General features: G+C 54.0%; 1 protein-coding gene across 1 annotated transcript in view; it reads right to left on the reverse strand.

The window, feature by feature from the left end:
- Positions 1 to 101: 101 nt before the first annotated feature.
- LOC102448987 (papilin-like) overlaps positions 102 to 21,009 on the reverse strand; it is a 62,169-nt gene continuing 41,261 nt past the window's right edge. The window contains exons 10-18 of the mRNA XM_089769815.1: positions 20,787 to 20,960; positions 18,406 to 18,579; positions 16,256 to 16,423; positions 15,370 to 15,543; positions 9,045 to 9,218; positions 4,814 to 4,987; positions 1,813 to 1,986; positions 404 to 534; positions 102 to 244 (exon numbers count right to left, since the gene is read on the reverse strand). Of these exons, the coding sequence (XP_089625941.1) occupies positions 239 to 244; positions 404 to 534; positions 1,813 to 1,986; positions 4,814 to 4,987; positions 9,045 to 9,218; positions 15,370 to 15,543; positions 16,256 to 16,423; positions 18,406 to 18,579; positions 20,787 to 20,960 (1,349 nt within the window). The 3' untranslated portion in view covers positions 102 to 238. The remainder of the gene's footprint in view (positions 245 to 403; positions 535 to 1,812; positions 1,987 to 4,813; positions 4,988 to 9,044; positions 9,219 to 15,369; positions 15,544 to 16,255; positions 16,424 to 18,405; positions 18,580 to 20,786; positions 20,961 to 21,009) is intronic.

The following is a 21,009-nucleotide window of genomic DNA, read 5'->3' on the forward strand; positions in this document are numbered from 1 at the left end:
GAAGCTCCAGTCCCCGGGCTCTGGCAGCAGCTCGCTGTGCTAGGGAGACACAGTGAGACATGGACGGTAACGAGGCAGGGCAGCATGATCCTCTTGTGGCGAAGGTCCTGTAAGGCGGGGGACCGTCATCCTCAGGGTCTCCAGCACACAACAGCTGTGCCCTCGGCCCCGGGGACTACATGGCAGCTCACGTTCTGGGGGCCCCACCGGCTCTCAGCTCCTCCTGGTCAGTCTCTCATCAGCCCTGTGGAAAGGGGGGACTCGGTCAGGCCAAGGGCTGGCCCTGAGGCTGCGGGGTAGGGAGAGAGGGGACCAGCAGCAAGGGCCTGCAACCCTGGACTGCCTCATGCCCGTGCAGCCGGGCTCACACTACGGAGCCTGCCCGCACTTTGCTGAACCTCACCTGCACGGGGGCTTGGCACGTCCGGCCACACCCGTTACTGCAGCACTTGTCTCCTCCAGCACAGTCGTCATCGTCATTGCACCCCAGAATGCAGAGCCCTCCTGTTGTCGTGGGGCAGGACCCAGCTTTCTCTGGAAGACAGAGCGTCCCAGGGTAGTGAGACACCTGGCTGATAAACCCCCGTCCCCACCCCGCTCCAAGTGGGGCAGGGCGGGGAGGGGCGGGAGAGACAGCAGTGAGAGATTAGCTACCCGATGGGACACTGGGCTCCCTCTGCAGACCCAGAGTCCTGAGAGCTCAGAGTAGGGGGGAGGGAGAGAAACAGCCACTTCTGCCTGCAGCTCTGGGCCAGGCGAGGGATTCTGCCCCAGGGCTCCAGCCAGGGCAGGCTGGATAAACAGAGCACTGGGGGGGGGGCCACGGGGCTGGCTGGCTGCAGGAGGGAACATCTGCCCCCTTCCTGTGACTCCTCTCCGCAGAGCTGGTGTCTCACAGCTGGGCTGATGGGAGACCCTGGCTGGGCCGCGCCCGGCTCCTCTGGCTGTCAGGGCAGCAGCGGGGGCGGGAGGGCCAAGGGCGCCTCACAGCTGCTCTCTCACCCCAGCAAAGAGCCGCCTCCCAGGGCAGCCGTTTGGCAACTGGAGAAGGGGGCCGTTGCTGCATCACCCAACGGCCTTCGCCATGGCCTGTAAGTTCCTGTTCCAAAGGGAAATGCAGCAACAGGCTGGCGCTGTGACAAAGTGGGGGATTTGTGGGGGTGACATGGAGAGGGGAACACTCAGTGCCCCTGGATGTTACTGGTTTAATGAAGGGAGGGGATGGGAGGGGAGAGGGAGTTTGTTGTTACAGGAACAGCACGCAACTGGAGACCCCAGCGACTGGTGCCCTGCTGCCCAGGAGACTAGCTCGGAGGGCACAGCCAGGTCTGGCCAGTGGGAGGCCAATGGGCTGCAGAGAAGGCTCCCAGCTGGTTCCAGCCAGGGAGAACAAAGGACGGAGGAAGGGAGGCGGAGAAGAGGGGTCCAGGTGACCCTGTTACCTGGAGAGGGACAATGGACGGGGAGGGGCTGTAGGGGATATTGGAGGCTCAGCTGGAGGAAGGAGGCTTCGGAGCTGGGCAGAGGCTGCAGCAGGGGAGACTCAGACGTGTGGGGCTGCGGGCCCAGGCCAACGGGCCTGAGGGATCCGTTGCTGTGTTCAAAGTGCAATAAATCCCCGTTTGGTGCTGGCTGGGGGTCACTCCGGGCTGGAGAACGGGGCTGCGCTATTCCCTCCGGGAAGGGAGGCCCCAGGGGTCCGTCAGTACCAGGAGCTCAGCCCCCCTGGACCGCCCCAGCAGATCTCCAGCCCCACACCTCTGAGCCAGGCAGCTCCTGGCCCAAGGAACAGCATCCCGGTGCCCCTCTCACCTGCACTTCCGCAGGTCCTGAGACATTCGTCTATGGAGGCAAACCTGTTCCCGTTGCCCTCGCAGCCGCCGTACGTGAACGCCTCACACTTCCTGGTGAACCAGTTGTAGAAGTAGCGGGTCTGGTAGGAAAAACACGAGCCCGAGTCCATCGGGAGCTTGCAAACTTCATTAACTGCCGAGAAGGAAAGGGAGAAATCTGTGAATGGACTTGGCCTCCTCATTGACAACTAGCCAAGTCCCAGGCCCCCTGGGGGTGAGACGTGCAGCAGGTGCGGCGGGAGCTGGGACTAAACGAAGACTCGCTCCAAGTGCGTGAGCAGCGGGTGTGCCAGAGCCCCATGTGAAACCCGGCCAGGGTTTGCACCATTTGCACTAGTCTCAGAAGCACAGTTAGGGCCAGCGTTTTGTGAACATTAGGCAGTCAAACGGGCAGACAAAATGCACGAGCAATTCCCAAGCAAACTGAATGCCCAAATTCACAAGCTGAACATTCTCGGGACGGGGAATTGTCTACAAAACCGACTTTCGCTTTTCTGCTGTTTTCACATAATTCGAGTTTAATTATTTTGTCTGGCTCTTAAACAAGCCTGACAAGCCTCACGCTGCCTGAGGGATGGTCTGGACATCCTGAGCCAGGGTCACTCTGCATTGCGGATCATTGCGGATCAAACAGGGGATGCATTTGGGAGGACCCTGTTTTACAGTGTTGCCAGCTTTCACGCCTTTATCCCGCCAATGGTCAGGATCAATGGGCCAATGGGCCTGGTCCCACCAATGCTTGAGCTGATATTTCCCAAGCTGTCCGGTGCAGAAGACAGACTGGGGCAATGGTCCCACACCCTGCACTTTAGAGAGCTCTGTGCTTCAGGTGGATGTGGGGCCCAGGGCTGCTTAGCAAGTCGGGGGGGGGGGGGGGCTTGGCGCAGGCAGCACAGAGAAACCCTGCCCTGCCCTGCCCTGCCCTGCCCTGCCCTGCCCTGCCCTGCTCCAGGCCGGCCTCTTCTGTGCCAGGGAAGAGAATGGAGCAGGTAATTAAGGAATTCATTTGCAAACATCTGGAAGACAATAAGGTGACAGGTCACAGCCAGCATGGCTTTGTAAAGAACAAATCATGTCAAACCAACCTGATCACTTTCATTGATAGGATACCAAGCCTTGTGGCTAAGGGGGAAGTGGTGGATGTGGTATACCTAGACTTTAATAAGGCATTGGATATGGTGTCGCATGATCTTCTTATCAATAACCTAGGCAAATACAACCTAGACGGGGCTACTATAAGGTGGGTGCATAACTGGCTGGATAACCATTCTCAGAGAGTAGTTATTAATGGTTCACAATCCTGCTGGAAGGGCAGAACAAATGGGGTTCCACAGGGGTCTGTTTTGGGGACAGGTTCTGTTCAATGTCTTCTTCAATGATTCAGATATTGGCATAGAGAGGATGCTTATTAAGTTTGCAGATGATACCAAGCTGGGAGGGGTTGCAACTGTTTTGGAGGATGGGTCAAAATTCAAAATTATCTGGACAAACTGGAGAAATGGTCTCTGAGGTAAACCGGAGGAAGTTTAATAAGGACAAATGCAAAGTGCTCCACTTAGGAAGGAACAATCTATTTCACACACAGGATGGGAAGTGACTGTCTGGGAAGGAGTACAGCAGAAAGGGATCTAGGAGTCACAGTGGACCACAAGCTAAATATGAGTCAGCAGTGTAACACTGTTGCAAAAAAAGTAAACCCCATTCTTGGATGCATTAAACAGGAGTATTGTGAGCAAGACATGAGAAGTCATTCTTCCACTCTACTATTAGGCCTCAATTGGAGTCTTGTGTCCAGTTCTGGGCACTGCATTTCAAGAAAGATGTGGAAAAATTGGATACGGTCCAGAAAAGAGCAACAAAAATGATGAAAGGTCTAGAAAGCATGACCCATGAGAGAAGATTGAAGGAACTGGGCTTGTTTAGTTTAGAAAAGAAAAGACCGAGAGACATGAGAGTGGTTTTCAAGTATCTATAAGGGTGTCACAGGGAGGAGGGGATAATTGTTCTCCTTGGCCTCTGATGACAGGACAAGAAGCAATGGGCTTAAACTGCAGCAAGGGAGGTTTAGGTTGGTCAGTAGGAAAAAGTTCCTGCCTGTCAGAGTGGTCAAACACTGGAATAAATTGCCCAGGGAGGTTGTGGAATCTCCATCAGTGGAGATATTTAAGAGCAGGTTAGACAGACACCTGGCAGGGATAGTCTAGATGGCACTGGGTCCTGCCGTGAAGGCAGGGGACTGGACTTGATGACCTCTCGAGGACCCTTCCAGTTCTAGTGTTCTAGGATTCCTGACCCTGCTCTGCCCCCATTCCACCCCTTTTCCCTGAGCCTCTGAACACCCCTTTTGGCTTCTTCCCCCTGCCCCAGAGTGATGCCAGGGGCTGGCTGGGCACAGCGGGGTGGGCTGGGGTCAAGACATTTGCTGCTGTCTGCACCAGGGCCCATACTACTCTCCAGACTGCCCTGGACTCCACATCCCCTGGAGCACAGGGACCCCAAAGTGCAGGGACCAGGGAAGTGGCCCTAGTCCACCCTAAGGATGGCACAGTTGTGCTTGGATTCATTCTAGGAACCACCAAAAACTACACAACCTGCTGGCCCTACCCCCTCGGTCTCAGGGATGGACTGGGTAGTTTTGCTGTGTATGGGATCTCGGAGCCAAAGGCAAAGCTGGGCTCCTGGCTGCTCTCCTGGCTGGGGTTCATGAGGAAATGCCTAGCACCCATTGCAGCTATGTAGCCATTTCTCCAGCCCTGAAGAGTCTGAGTCACACCTGCCCCTTGAGCCCCACCCGGCAGTGCCAGAGACAAGCGTGACTCCCCTGTGCCCACCGGCCGGCTGCGTCCTGGGTGAAAGGCTGTAGCCATGGTCAGCAGGGTTGGTCCCAGCATCTTTGCATGAACATCTCTATTGTCTGGCAGCTGCCGCCCCAACTAGCTGCATTTCCCTCAGTCTCTTACCTGGGCGTACGCAGGTCTCAAGACACTCCTCTTTGTTGGCAAACCTGTTCTCGTTGCCCTGGCAGCCGCCATACCTGAACTTCTCACACTTCTTGGTGACCGAGTTGTAGAAGTAGCGTCTCACGAAGGCCTGGCACGGGCCGGGCTTCATAGGGAGCTTGCAGATGTCTATGTCTGCAGAATAAAGAGAGGTGGGTTAGGAGGGACAGGGGATCTCTGCGAAAGCTCTCAGCTTCCTCATTCAACACTAACAAGGCCCGGGGCTCCATGGGCGGTGCAAGATGCAGCAGCTGGAGTCAGACCTTGAGTCTAACAGAGACCTTGTCCCTAAAGAGCTTTGTGTGTCTGGTGTCCAGCACCCATGTGCTACCAGGTCCCAGCAATGCCATCGTCACAATGATAAGCTGCGGAAGGTTGAGGACCAGGTTTGTGGATGCGTCAGACAGACGTAGGGGCAAACAAAATGCACGTGCTGTTTGCTTTTCATACTAGGCGCCTACACTGGCAGGCAGAACATTCTGGGAATCAAGATCCAACTGCAAAAATGACGGTTTGCCTGCAGTTCGGATTGTATTTCTTGTAAGTGATTTTGTCCAGTTCTCGACAAAACTCTCCGCTCTCGCTGGAATAAAATGTAAGGCCGACCACGTCAGTGAGCTCCAAGCCAAACGGAAAGCTCAGGGCAGAGGTTGAAGGACTGGTGCGGCTTTGAAATCCTGACATCCTGACCCGGGGAAAGGCCTGGAGGCTGCAGCTGGAGCTTGGTCTGGGGAGGCACAGTAGGGTCTTGTCCCCCAGATTGACAGTGCCTTTTCATTGCGCATCAAACTGGTGGGGATGAAACCAGCCCAGTAGCTCTCAGTGGAGTCCCCAGCTCTTGGTGACTCCGTGCTGCGTCATGCTAAGGGCGCCTGCACACCTGGCTTGCAACAAGTAACGCCGGACGGTGGCTGCATGTCGGCTCTGTGACAGCGGTGTGTGGCACTCTGTACTCAGACCAGCGCTCTGGGCCCCACACATGCCCATCATGTAATTACAGTCTGTTGCATGCCAAGTGCCAGGTAAACTAGCGAACGAACTGCCGAAGCCCGTTGTTCTGTGAAAGCTCGTACAGCGCGAGTGTGGACGGAACGAGGAGATTTTGCTGCATGGTCGTTCCTGAACGATGTTGCACATTTGAGAGGCATGCAGTGGTAGCTCTCCAGTGACGCAAAGAAGGAGATCCACTCCCGGGGGTGTTGAACAGCGGCTCATCAGCACGCCAGGGCTGAAGAGGACTGGGTGTTGGGCAAGCAGCACACATTGGAGGATTGCTCCACTCTGTGACTCAGCAGAGCCCACCAGGATGGGTCTGGACTCGTGGTTTCCAGGCACGTTGATTGAGGATATAAATCAGGGGATGGCGCATCGTGCTCTTACCATTCTCCTCCCCACCTGTGCTGGAAACAGCAAGAATGCAGGAAGGACAAAGACTTGAGACGCAGAGACGGGTCCTAGGCCCAGAGGAAATCTGCGTAGTCAGGGCTGTAGCCCATTGAAGAGTTTGGCAAATCGCAGCTCTCAAAGGCTGGTGTGTGTGCCCAATCTCCTGTGAGGAAGGGGCAGACTGGGTAATGAATGGACACCCCTCAGGCTTCTGACCAGAACAAAAGGGTTCATGTTCGAGTGCCGCGCCAGGAACTGGAGGATTTGGCTGGTGCCTTTCTTGGTGTGATTTGTGCGAGGGTTCGTGCCATCGAGCGGGGCGTGGGGCTCCACATGCTCTTGTGCTGAGCGATCCCAGCCCCTGGAGGGGTTTGCTGCTTGTTGCTAGTAAAGCCTTGTGAGAACCAGGCCAGGCTGTGGGGTTAAGGGGGCCCAGCAGTCCCATAGTCCCACGGTCCCATCACCAGGCCAGACTGCAGGAAAGGAGGCACAGCAGTCATAGAATCATACAAGCATAGAACTGGAAGAGACCTCAGAAGGTCAAGTCCAGCCCCCTGCTCTAGGCAGGACCAATCCCAACTAAATCAACCCAGCCAGGGCTTTGTCAAGCCGAGACTTAAACACCTCTAGGGATGGAGACTCCACTACTTCCCTAGGGAACCCAGCCCAGCGCTTCCCCACCCTCCTAGGGAAATAGTTTTGCCTAATATCCAACCTGGACTTCTCCCACCACCTTCAGGAAGTTGAAGGCTGCTCTCAAATCCCCCCTCACTCTTCTCTTCTGCAGACTAAACAGACCCAACTCCCTCAGCCTCTCCTCATAAGTCATATGCTCCAGCCCCCTCATCATTTTGGTTGCCCTCCGCTGGACCCTCTCCAGTGCGTCCACATCCTTTTTGTAGTGGGGGGCCCAGAACTGGACACAGTACTCCAGATGTGGCCTCACCAGACCCGAATAAAGGGGAATAATGACATCTCTGGATCTGCTGGCAATGCTCCTCTTAATGCAACCTAATATGCCATTAGCCTTCTTGGCTACAAGGGCACACTGTTGACTCATCTCCAGCTTCTCATCCACTGTAACCCCAGGTCCTTTTCTGCAGAACTACTACTTAACTGGTTGGTCCCCAGCTTGTAACTATGCTTGGGATTCTTCCGTCCCAACTGCAGGACTCTCTACACTTGTCCTTGTTGAACCTCATCAGATTTCTTGTGGCCCAATCCTCCAATTTGTCTAAGTCACTTTGGACCCTATCTCTTAACCTCAAGCATATCTACCTCTCTCCCTAGCTTAGTGTCATCCGCAAACTTGCTGAGGGTGCAATCCATCCCCTCATCCAGATCATTAATAAAGATATTGAACAAAACAAGTCCTAGAACCGAACCTTGGGGCACTCCGCTAGAAACCGACCACCATCCTGACATCGAGCCATTGATCACTACTCGCTGGGCCCGGCCTTCTAGCCATCTTTCTATCCATCTTACCGTCCATTTATCCAATCCACATTCCCTTAACTTGCTGGCAAGAATATTGTGGGAGACCGTATCAAAAGCCTTGCTCAAGTCAAGGTCTATCACATCCACTGACTTTCCCACGTCCACAGAGCCAGTTACCTCATCATAAAAGCTAATCAGATTGGTCAGGCACGACTTGCCCTTTGTGAATCCATGCTGACTATTCCTAATCACTTTCCTCTCATCCTAGTGCCTCAATATGGATTCCTTAAGGATCCCTTCCATGATTTTCCAGGAACCAAGGTAAGACTGACCGGCCTGTAGTTCCCTGGATCGTCCTTTCCCCCTTTTTTGAAGATGAGCACTACAGTCCCCCAGTTCCAGTGTGTATCCTGGGATGCCAGCACAAGGAGTCCTGAACCAAAGGGAAACATCCTGGGGGCTCTCCCGGGATTAGTGCAGAAATGCCCAACATCCCTGGCAAGAGTGTGAGCCGTTTCTCCAGCACTGGAGTGTCTGAGCCTCACCCCTGCCCTCTGAGCCCCCAGCCCGGCTGTGCCAGAGACAAGCATGTACCCTTGGAGCCAGCCAGCAGGCCTGAGGCCCTGGGTGCCAGGGGATGGACGTGTTCAGCAGGGTTGTTATTGCCATGGACTCTCCAGTCCCGGGTTTCCAGGCTGGAACATAGAGACTGCGCGACCTTCAGCTGAGTTGCAGTTCCCACCGTGAGCTGTCCCTTGGACTCCTCTCGCACGCTCAGTCTAGACAGACTGTGACTCCTTGTGCGGGGCTCAGCATGGTGGGCAGAGTCCTCAAGGCATTGCCATAATACAACTGTGATGACGTGTCGGGGTCCCCCGACTCCTGCACCCCCGTAGTGGCACGAACAGACTCCACCAGCCAGTAGAACAGAGGGAGTTTATTGCTTCTCCAGGATACAGCACAGCACAGATGTCATCTGGTTACAGGGCAGGCCTGGGATGCCTCAGCCCCCCTTGAGATGGGGGAGCCTGGGCCCCTAAATCCCAGCCCCTTGCTTAGGCTGCTTCCTCCATGATACCAGCCAGAAACTAAAACTCTCTCCCAGCCCTGCCCCCAGCCAGGTGCTGCTCTCCACCCCCCTCCCTTTGTCTCTCCCTGGGAGGCTGAGCCTGCGTGTCTGGGTTAATCCACATGAGAATCTCCCCTCACAGCACAGGGGGACCCCGGGTCACAGAGCAGACAGCCCCCCACTGCGCCACAACAACGCAGAATGGAGATCAGCTCCTCTAACCCCAGGAGCTTAGCCCTAATGTTTCCGTTGCCTGGACAGCTCCCAGGCCAAGCCGCTGAGTTTCTCTCGCTCTCTTACCTGATCTTCCACAGGTCTTGAGACATTCATTTTTAGTGGAAAACCGGTTCTGATTGCCCTCACAGCCCCCATAAATGAACTCCTCACAGCTGTCGGTGACTGAGTTGTAGAAGTAGCGGGTCATGTAGGAAAAACACGAGCCAGCGTCCACAGGGAGCTTGCAGATCTCGTTAACTACAAAAGAAAGACAGATGGGTTTGGGGAAAAGCGGGGTCTTCTGCAAAGAATCTCAACGTCCTCGTTCTGAACTCGCAGGCTCTCGGGCTGTAGGCGGGGTGCGAGGTGCAGCATCTAGAGAGGGCAATGGGGCTAAAGGAAACCCTGCCCCTAGCACATGAAAACTGTGCGCACGCGCGCGCTTGTAGTATCAACACCCTTTAAAACCCATGCTCGAGAATGACACCATTTGGGCTGTGCCCACGACAGCTCTGATCCCAGCTACATGTTTTGTGAGTCTATACAGTGCTACCAGACCATTTACCATTGACATGATGAGCTGAAGAGTGTTTAGTGCCAGGATTTCAGAAACATCAGGCAGACAAATGGGCAAGCAAAAGGCATGTGCAATTTTTCAGGTGAAGTAGGTGCATGAATTAGACTGGTGGGAGAAAAAAACAGAATAAAGACAATGGAGTTTCAGAATTCACACTTCAGCAAACTCAGAGAATTGATAGATACCATCGTATGGGATGCAAGTCTAAGGAGGAAAGAGTTCATGGCAGGTGGCTTTTTTTATTAAGAGCACAAGTGCAAACTATCTTAGTGCACAGGAATGACAGGAAGTATAGTACAAGACCACCCTGCCTGAACCAGACCGTTCATAACCGGAAACTCAAAAAGGAGCCATACAAAGAGTGGAAACTGGGTCAAATGATGAAGGATGAATATAAAAAACACCACCACAAGCACATAGGGACAAAATTAGAAAGGCTCCCGGCACAAAATGAGATTAAACTAGCTAAGGACATCAAGGATATCAAGGAAACATTTTACAAATACATTAGAAGTAAGAGGTCGCCTGAGGCCCATTACTCATGTAAGAGAGAAAAACAATAACAGAAGACACAGCAGAGGCTGAAGCATTAAATGCCTTTCTTTCAGTTTTCACTAAAAAGGTGAGCAGTGACTCACCTAGTGAGCATTGGTGCCAATGGGGCAGGCCCTGAAGCTGAAATGGGGGGAAGAACAAGTTAAGAAGTAATTAGACAAGTTAGATATATTCATCTTGGCAGGCCCTGATGAAACACAGCCTAGAATATTTAAGGAACTGGCTCGAGATGTATGAGCCATTAGCAATTACCTTGGAGAACTTACCACGGAGTCCACACTAGCGGACATTTAAAAATGGCGGCGCCCGGCAACATGCAAATGAAGCCCAGGAAATTCAAATCCCGGGCTTCATTTGCAAGTTCGTATGACTACAGTAACCACCCTAGTTCAAACTAGGGTGGTAGTGTAGACATACCCTAACAGAGTTTAAAGAGAAGCTAGATAATTTCATGGAGGTTAGGTCCATAAAAGGCTATTAGCCAAGGGATAGAAATGGTGTCCCTGGCCTCTATTTGTCAGAGGCTGGAAAAGGATGGCAGGAGACAAATCGCTTGATCATTGTCTTCGGTCCACCCCCTCTGGGGCACCTGGTGCTGGCCACTGTCGGCAGACAGGAAACTGGGCTAGATGGACCTTTGGTCTGACCCAGTACGGCCGTTCTTATGTTCTTATGTTCTTATGATGCATTTTGACTTTTGTAAGGCTTTTTGATATGACCATATATGCGTTACCTTCTCATAAGCAAACTAGAGAAATACACCCCCAGGCCACCCTATTATAAGGTAGTGCACAGCATGTTTGATAACTGCTCTCTAAGTATGGTTTACCATGGTTCACAGTCAAAATGGAAAGGCATATTAAATGGGGTCCTGCAGAAATCTCTCCTGGATCCAGTTCTGTTTGATATCTTCATAAATAATTTGATAATGGCATAAAGGGTACTCATAAAATTTGCTGACAATAGCAAGCTGGGAGGGGTTGCAAGCACTTTGAAACACAGGCTTAAAATTCAAAATGCTCTTGACAAACTGGAGAAATGATCTGAAAGCAACAGGATAAAATTCAACAAGGACAAATGCAAAGTGCTCCACTTAGGAAGAAACGCTCAACTGCACACACGGAACAGGAACGGAGTGCCTGGGAAACAGCACCGCAGAAAGGGATCTAGGGATTATTACAGTGGAACACTGTTGCAAAAAAGCGAACAGCATTCTGACTTGCGCAGCAGGAGTGTGGGAAGCAAAGCACAAGAAGTAATTCTTCTGCTCTCCTCAGCAATGATAAGGCCTCTGCCAGAACACTGCGTCCAGCTCTGAGCACCACAGTGTGGGGAAGATGTGAATAAGTTGTAGAAAGTCCAGAGGAGAGCAACAAAACCTGATTAAAGGCCTAGAAAACATGACCTACAAGGAAAGACTGAAAAAAATGGGGTTTTAGTCTGGAAATGAAAAAACTGAGCGGGAACATCATAACAGTCCTCAAGTGTGCAAAAGGTTGTTATAAAGAGGAGGGTGATAAATTGTTCTCCTTATCTACTGGGGACAGGACAAGAAGCAATGGGCTTAAATTGAAGTAAGGGAGGTTTGGGTCAGGCATTGGGGAAAACCTCCCAATTGTGAGGGTGGTTAAACACTGGAATAAGTTGCGTATGGGGGTTGTGGAGTCTCCATCACTGGAGATATTTAAGAGCAGGTTGGACAGACACCTGGCAGGGATGATCTGACGGTGCTTGGTGCTGCCATGAGGGCCAGGGACTGGACTTGATGATCTCTCGAGGTCCCTTCCAGTTCTAGTGTCCTATGAGTCTAGTCCCTGTTTGTCAGAGGCTGGGAAGGGGCGACAGGGGACGTCTCACTGGATGATTCCCTGCTCTGTTCACTCCCTCTGGGGCACCTGGCACTGGCCTGTTAGGAGACAGGACACTGGGCTGACCCAGGCTATGTCTAGACTCCCCCTTCCCCGTCCACACACGCCTTGTTCCGAGAGAGCTTTCAGAAAAAGGCTTCTTCCTCGTTTTACCAATGTCAGAAAACCCCGCTGCTCTTCTGATTGATTTTCAAAAGAACACAATTGCAGTGTGGATGTACCTGGAGTTTTTTCAGAAAAACCTCTGCAGGGTAGACATACCCCAGTCCAGCCATTCTTATCTTTTAAAGCAGTGGTCCTCAACCTTTTGGAGCTGCCAGGCGCCCGGGGGCGGGGCACTCCTGTGCCGGGCACCCAGAGGTGGGGCCGCTCGCACGCCCGGGGGTGGGGCCACACGTGTGCCGTGCATCCGGGGGCAGGGCCGTCAATTCGCTGCGCGTCCAGGGCCAGCACCCCCCAGCAGTGTGCCCGGAGCCAGCGCTCCCCATTCACCGCACGCCCGGAGCCGGCGCATGTGCCGCGCACCCAGGGTGGGGCCGGCCCCGAGCACTTGGCAGGCACATGTAAATGCCCCGGCGGGCGCCATGGTGCCCGCGGGCACCACGTTGGGGACCAGTGTTTTAAAGGCAAAGCTGGGCTCCTGGGCACTAGCCTGAGGTTTGTGAGGATATGCCCAGCGCTCACGGGAGCTCTGTAGCCATTTCTCCTGCCCTGAAGAGTCTGAGGCTGCCTGGAACTCCTGCCCCTTGAGCCCCGTCTTGGCTGTGCCAGAAGTGAGCTTGACTCCTCCGCACCAGGCCAGCAGATCTGCAGTCCTGGGTGAAAGGCTTGAATGTGTCCTGCAGGCTTGTCAGTGTCATTAACTCCCCAGCCAGGGGCTTCCAGAGCAGGCTGGAATGCAGCTGCTTGGACAAGGGGGGCATGGCCTCCTCTCACCCTTCTCCTCCGCAGGCCCTGCCACACTTTGCTTGTGCAGCTTCTGAGCTCCTTGGGGCATGGTCTGCGCCCACTGTGCCTGTGCAGTGCCCGGCACGATGGGGTCCTGGCCTCTGCTGGTTCCTCAGGCTTTGGGGCGATGCAGCCAACCAGTCATTCCAACAGCCATTCATAGACTCTTGGGGTACGTCTCGACTACATGGCTCTGTCGACGGAGCCATGCAGATAAGTTTACTAGACAGAGGAAAATGAAGCGGTGATTTAAATAATCGCCGCTTCATTTACATCAAAATGGCCGCCGCGCTGTGCCGATCAGCTGTTTGGCAGCACAGCGGGGCAGTCTGGACGCGCCGCGGTGGACAAGGGAAGCCTTTGCCAACAGCTCCGGTATCCTCGTGAAATGCACACTAGAGAGCTTCCACCTCAACCCTTGGTCACATGTTCCAATGGCAAACACCTTATTCCAGTGAAATATGCACCTTACTCCAGGCTGAATGTGTCTAGCTTCTACTTCCAGCCATGGGATTATGTTACACCTTTCTCTGCTAGATTAAAGAGCTCATTATTAAAGGCTTGTTCCCTGTGTTGGTACTTGGAGATTGTCATCAAGTCAACCCTTAACCTTGTCGTTTTTAGGTTAAATAAGTCAAGCTCCTTGAGTCTATCACCCAGTTATGGAGAGAGACTGCAGAACTAGAAGTCATCTACAAATTTGACACTGTTACCCTGGGCTTGAACAAAGATATTAACTGGTTGGCCCATTACAAAGCCAATTTCCCTTACCCTTGATTTCTGCATTTTCACATCACAAGCTATGAATGAAACATATCCAGACCATGTAATTAGTTTCATTATCATGGGTCCTGCAATTGACGGGTACTTTTGCTGTTACATGTATCTTCCACTCCTACTCACCTGATGAAGTGGGTCTTATCCAATACATTCTCTATATTTTGTTAGTCTCTAAGGGTCTGTCTACACTACCACCCTGCTTCGAACTAGGGTGGTTAATGTAGGCAACTGGAGTTGCAAATGAAGCCCGGGATTTGAATTTCCCGGGCTTCATTTGCATATTGCCGGGCGCCACCATTTTTAAATGTCCGATAGTGCGGACTCCGTGCCCGCAGCTACACGCGGCATGAACTAGGTAGTTCGGATTAGGCTTCCTATTCCGAACTACCGGTACACCTCGTTCCACGAGGAGTAACAGTAGTTCAGAATAGGAAGCCTAATCCGAACTATCTAGTTCGTGCCGCGTGTAGCCGCGGGCACGGAGTCCGAACTATCGGACATTTAAAAATGGCGGTGCCTGGGAACATGCAAATAAAGCCTGGGATATTTTAATCCCGGGCTTCATTTGCAAGTTCGAATGACTACATGAGCCACCCTAGTTCGAACTAGTGTGCCTAGTGTAGACAGACCCTAAGGTGCCACAGGACTACTTGTTTTTAAAGTCACAGACTAACACAACAACCCCCCTGAGACAGTCAGGCAGGTTTTGTAACCCTTTTATCATTCTCCTGGCTCTTCTCTGCACCCTCTCCAATTTATCACCTTTATTCTTGAATTGTGGGCACCAGAACCGGACACAGGAATCCAGCAGCAGCCAGACCTGTGCTGAGCACAGGGGTAAAAGAGCCTCTCTGGTCCCACTCAAGATTCCTGTTTATCCCAGTGGTGTAGCCAGAAAAACCCACTTGGGCGGATGGCAATGACGGGGCAGAGATTATGCATGCTTTTTTAAAATGCATGTTATTTGTTTGTATCCTGCTTCCCAAAGGATCCAGAACTCGCAGTATCCCTGACCTGGCCCCTTCGTTACTTACCACTCCCCAATTTCTGTGTCATCTGCAAATGTTCTCAGTGCTGTTTTTATGGGTTTTTTCAGATCATTAGTGACAATGTTAAATATTGTAGGGAGAAGAACTGATTCCTGTGGACCCTCACAAGAAAAACACCAGTTAAATGATGATTCCCCATTTGCAGTTACGTTTTGGGACCTATCTGTGAGCAGCTTTTAATTCACTCAATGCACTGGGCTTGTTTTATAGCTATCTCACTTTTTAGTCAAAATGTCAAACACGCTGCTGAAGCCCAAACAGACTGCATCCACATTATGATCTTTTCCAGTCAAACTTGTAATCTCATAAAAAAGCTATCAAGTTAGTTTAACAGGGTCTATTTTCCATGAACGCATTGTCATTAGCATTTATTATATTACCTTCCTTTAATTTTTTATTCATTGGGATCCTGAGCCGTTGCGGTATCTTTCCCAGGATCCTCAGGTGAGGTAGTTATCCCGATCGTTGTATTTACCCTGATAAAATACTGGTAAAATATTCATTTTTGGAACACTTGAGATGGCCCAAAGATTTACTGAATATCACCCATGTAGCTCTGGCATCTTTCTCTAAAGCGCCTTTGGCCTGGGCAGCTCACAACCCAGCAAAGTGAGTTTCCACCATCACGTTACCTGGGCGTCCACATGTCTGGAAACACTTCTCTTTGGTGGCAAATCTGTTCTCGTTGCCCTGGCAGCCGCCGTACCTGAACTCCTCACACGCCTTGGTGGCCGAGTTGTAGAAGTAGTGGCTCACGAAGGCCTGGCATGGGCCAGGGTCCCGTGGGAGCTGGCAGACGTCTATATCTACAGAACAAGGAGAGACAAGGTAGGAATGCTGCGAAGGGGTTCATTCAAAATGAACGGGGCCCAATCTTGTGGAAGGCGAGGGCGCAAGGTGCAGCAGCATGGAGTAAGGGTTACAGGAGACCTTGTCCCCAGTGTACGAGAGCTGGGGCTACCTCAGGACCCGCGGTGAAACCCCGGCTCAGGAAGTGCAGGCTGTTCCACAGAATTGGCATTGTTGTTATGTCCCTAGCCAGGGCTTCCAGAGCACGCTGGACACAGCTACCGGACTCGGGACCTTCCTATGAGTTCCAACCCCTCATGAACAGTGCTATGGACTCCTCTCACACACTACCCCTCAGCACCCCCTTGTCTATTCAGGCTGAGCACCCCCGGGCACAGGTTGTCTGGGTGAGTCTGCGCCTGGTCTCTCTCAGAGCCTACGGTGTAATGCCAACCTGCGGAACCGAACCTGGGACCTTCGTGAGCTAGAAGCCTGCTGGCTCTCAGCTAAGGCAGCAGAGCAAACACATTCACTCGCTCTGTAAGTGGCCTACGTGCCACTAGATGGGGCAGTGACCCACACCCAGCCGGCATGGGTAGTTACATAGGCACTGCTGTGATGCAGCCAAGGAATCACTACCATGGCTATCAGCCCCAGCATCACTGCATTAATGTCCCTCTCGCCCCCGCAGCTCACAACCCAACTAGCTGACTTCTCTTGCTCTCCTACCTGAGCTTCCACAGATCTTCAGGCATTCATCCATATTAGGAAACCGGTTCTCGTTGCCCTGGCAGCCGCCATAAATAAACTCCTCACACCTCTTGGTGACTGAGTTGTAGAAGTAGTTGGGGACGTAGGTAAAACATGGGCCGGGTTCCACGGGGAGCTTGCAGATCGCTGCCATTGCAGAAGGAGACAGGCAGGTTAGGATGAAAGAAGGGAAATTGACAAAGCATCTCAGCCTTCCCATTCCAACTGAACAGGGCAGCAGGCTGCAGGCTGGCTGTAAGCGGGAGATGAGGTAAAGGCCTTGTCCTTAACGCATGGGAGCTGGGGATGAAAGCCCACTCTGAAGAGCTAGGCCAGAGTCTCAGAACAGGGCAGGCACATGCACGTGCAGTTTTCCACGAAAAACTGAGAGCATTAGTCAGGGCACTGAAAATGATCAGAAATGGAACCTGACTGCAAAAATGACTTACAATGTACCTGACAGTTCTAAGACAAATTCTGTGTAACTATTGTATCTAGGGGTACGGCTAGACGACGCGCCTCTGGCGACAGGCATGTGGAGTAGACTACCCGGCATAGGAAAATGAAGCGGCGATTTAAATAATCGCCTCTTCATTTAAATTTACGTGGCTGCCGTGCTGAGCTGATCAGCTGTTTGTCGGCTCAGCGCGGCAGTCTGGACGCGCGGGGGTCGACGTCAAAGGCATTTGTCGACCACCCAGGTATGCCTCCTGGGATGAGGCATCCTGGGATGAGGCATACCTGGGTGGTCGACAAATGCCTTTTATGTCGACCCCCGCGCGTCCAGACTGCCGCGCTGAGCCGACAAACAGCTGATCGGCTCAGCGCGGCAGCCATGTAAATTTAAATTAAGTGGCGATTATTTAAATCGCCGCTTCATTTTCCTATGCCGGGTAGTCTAATCTACATGCCTGTTGCCAGAGGCGTGTAGTCTAGACGTACCCTAGCTCTTCACATAAGAGTGGCCTGAAGCCATGAGAAATGTAACGTGCACTGAGGTCACTTAGCGCCCGGCAATGCTGAAATCTCATGCTGCTGCAGGGTTTGTGCAGCTCTGATACCCTCCTGGAAAGAGCCAGGGAATGGGCAGGAGGCTGGAGTGGGGCTGGAGACAGGGGAGGACGTGGGGGGGCTGGGGATGGACTGTCCCTGCTGGGACAATCCCATCCCTCACCATTGATCAGAGGGACCCAGAATGAAACCAGCCCAGCGACTTGAGGGGACCCCAGCTGGGGGCTGCGGGGTTTGTGCAGCTCTGATACCCTCCTGGAAAGAGCCAGGGAATGGGCAGGAGGCTGGAGTGGGGCTGGAGACAGGGGAGGACGTGGGGGGGCTGGGGATGGACTGTCCCTGCTGGGACAATCCCATCCCTCACCATTGATCAGAGGGACCCAGAATGAAACCAGCCCAGCGACTTGAGGGGACCCCGGCTGGGGGCTGCGGGGTGACGGGCCCCTGCGTGTGTCTCAGCGACCCCACACACTCCACGCGGCGTCACACCAAGGGCGTCTGCACACCTGGCTCGTCATGAAGCCGGAAGGCGGCTGCTGCTTCACCTCCACGGAGAGCAGGGTCCCTGGGCCGAGGCAAACTGGGCTCCAGGGCTAGAGGGGAAATGCCCAGCTCCCAGGGCAGCTGTGTGAGCCATTCCCCAGTGTCTGAGTCTGGGACACGCCTGCCCGTGAGCCCCGCCCCCGCTGTGCCAGAGACAAGGGTGAGTCCCTGCTGCAGCCAGCGGGCAGGGCTGGAGACGTGTCCAGCCGGGCAGTTCTTGTCATTAGCTCCCCAGCCGGGGCGCCCAAAGGGGCTGGGACGCAGCTGCCAGGACTCAGGGACCTTCCCTTTCGTTTCAGCTCCAGCACGAGCTGCACCGTGGACCCCGCTCGCCGGCTCCTCCTCAGCTCCCTGCCCCTCCTCTGACCAGGGGCAGAGTCCTCGGGGCAGGGCTGTCTCCTGCCCTGTGCCTGCGCAGCGCCTGGGCCATGGGCCGTGGGCCGCGGTGGGTGCTCTAGCACTGCTGGGATGCAGCCAGTCCCTTGTTATCATGGAGGTCAGGCTCTGTGGCAGGAAGGTCTCTGTTACCGGGGCAGATGGGGACCCCACTCGCTGAGTTTCCCTCAGTCTCTCACCAGGCTGTCCACACGTCCGCAGACATTCCTCTTTGGTGGAAAACCTGTTCCCGTTGCCCCCGCAGCCGCCATAAATGAACCTCTCACAGCTCTTGGTGACGGGGTTGTAGAAGTAGCAGGGTAATTTTGCCTTGCATGGGCCGGTCACCTTAGGGAGCTGGCAGACGTCTGTAGCTGCAGAACAAAGAGAAACAAGTGAGGAGAAAAGGGGGGGGTGATGGAGCCCCGCCCCCCCCCCCCCGCTTTCTGAAATGGACTCATGGACATGAATATACAGAACTCGAAGGTGGTTTGAGTGAATTATTTCATGTCACCCAGGGATCTTCATGTCCTGACCTGCTGGTTCTGTTTCTCTTACTCTTGTATGGATCATTTGTGAGTGTGACATTAGACTCTGACTTTCCCGCCTGCGCACCGGACGGACCCTGGTGGGGGCAGGGGTGCGGCTCGAAGGCGGGGCCACGATCGGCGCCAGGAGCCTGTGATTGTGCAGAAGCCTGGCGGGGGTGGAGGAGCCACACCCCCGCCCCCGCCAGGCTCCCAGCGCTGATTGTGGCCCCGCCTCCCAGCCAGAATTGGGGGGGGGGGGAGTTATTATCCTGTGTTCCTTTGTTTTTTTTGCTCGACAGAAATACTGCGTGTCCGGTATTTTTTGGGACACCATCTGGCAACCCTGGGTGCACATCTCCCGCATCCGGACCCCGTGTCAGGCCCATTCTCAAGCTCTGCAGCATTTGAAGGATTAGCAGGAGCACAGCTGGGGCCAGATGTTGAGACCCGTTGTGCAAACCCCTGGACAGACAGAAGGGGCGCGCCCATTTCCATGCAGATTAGGTGCATAAAGGGGCAGGCTGAGCATTCTGGGGACTGGGATCCAAGTGCAAACATGACTGACCTTTGCCGGCGCCGTTCATGTTGTGTCTCTGGCCTGATTCTGTCCAGGGCCCCCCACTGGCTCCCCTGGGGCTGGTTAAGGTCAATGAGCCCCAAGCCAGAGGGACACTCAGTGCAGAGGCAGGGGGTGCCCTGCTGGGCGAGGGGCGGGTGCAGCTGTGAAATCCTGAGGTGCTGAGCCAGGGAAAGGCCTGGCAGCTGCACTGGGAGACCTGCCTGAGGAGGGACTGCAGGGCTGTGTCTACATAGGCCAGTTTTTCCGGAAAATCAGCCGCTTTTCCAGAAAAACTTGCCAGCTGTCTACACTGGCCGTTGAATTTCCGCAAAAGCACTGACTTCCTACTGTCTGAAATCAGTGCTTCTTGCAGAAATACTATTCTGCTCCCGTTCAGGCAAAAGTCCCTTTGCGCAAAAGGGCCAGTGTAGGCAGCTCAGATTTGTTTTGCGGAAAAAAAGCCCCGATCATGAAAATGGCCATCGGGGCTTTTTTGCGCACAAGCGCGTCTAGATTGGCACAGACGCTTTTCCGCAAAAAGTGCTTTTGTGTGAAAGCGTCCTGCCAATCTAGACACTCTGTTCTGAAAATGCTTTTAACAGAAAACGTTTCCGTTAAAAGCATTTCCAGAAAATCCTGCCAGTCTACACGCAGCCCAGGAGTTTTCCCCCGATATTGACAATCCCATTCATTGCCGCGGACTGAAACCAGCCCAGCGACTTGAGGGGACCCCGGCTGGGGGCTGCGGGGTGACGGGCCTCTGCGTGTGTCTCAGCGACCCCACACACTCCACGCTGAGTCACGCCAAGGGCCTCTGCACACCTGGATCGTCATCAATAAGGCCAGAAGGCGACTGCTGCAGGGTCCCTGGGCCGAGGCAAACTGGGCTCCAGGGCTAGAGGGGAAATGCCCAGGTGCCTTGGCCAGCCCTGTCCCTACAAGGGTTCGGGGCCCCTCAAAGTGCGGAGCCTGGTGCAACCGCCCCAACTGTCCTGTGGGCAGGACAGCTCTGCCCATGGCAGCTCTGTGGCCATTCCGCCCACCCTGCAGTGTCTGAGTCTGGGACACGCCTGCCCGTGAGCCCCGCCCCCGCTGTGCCAGAGACAAGGGGGAGTCCCTGCGGCAGCCAGCGGGCAGGGCTGGAGACGTGTCCAGCCGGGCAGTTCTTGTCATTAGCTCCCCAGCCGGAGGGTGACCAGGTTGAGCCCCTGGTAGGGGCAGGTCCCAGTGAGAAAGGCTGGGCTGGGGCGAGCCTGCCCTTGTCAGCCCTTCAGGGTGAGCTGGAGCACACTTGCTCCAGTGGTTGGGGCTCCAGCTGCTGCAGGGGAACCGGGAGCCAAGGCCCGCTGCTCTCTCTGCCCCAGGCCTGCTCCAGGCACTGCTGGGACGCAGCCAATCCATCATTCTTGCCTCCATGGCCAGCTGCTTTTCAATCGCATCCCTCAGACCCGGGCAGCTGGTGACCCAACTAGCTGAGCTTTTGCTGTCTTACCTGAGCTTCCGCAGGTCTTGAGACACCTGTACATCGTGTCAAACCTGTTCCCGTTGCCCTGGCAGCCGCCATAAAGAAACTCCTCACACCTCTTGCTGGCTGAGTTGTAGAAGTAGCTGCGAGTGTAGGTAAAACACGGGCCGGAGTCCGCAGGGAGATTGCAGATGTCCTTAGCTACAGAGCCAAGAAAGCGGGGTTAGGAGGAAAGGGGAACTCATCAGGG

The sequence above is a fragment of the Pelodiscus sinensis genome, chromosome 17 (assembly GCF_052426305.1).
Source record: "Pelodiscus sinensis isolate ZL-2025 chromosome 17, ASM5242630v1, whole genome shotgun sequence".
In the NCBI taxonomy this organism is placed as follows: Eukaryota; Metazoa; Chordata; order Testudines; family Trionychidae; genus Pelodiscus; species Pelodiscus sinensis.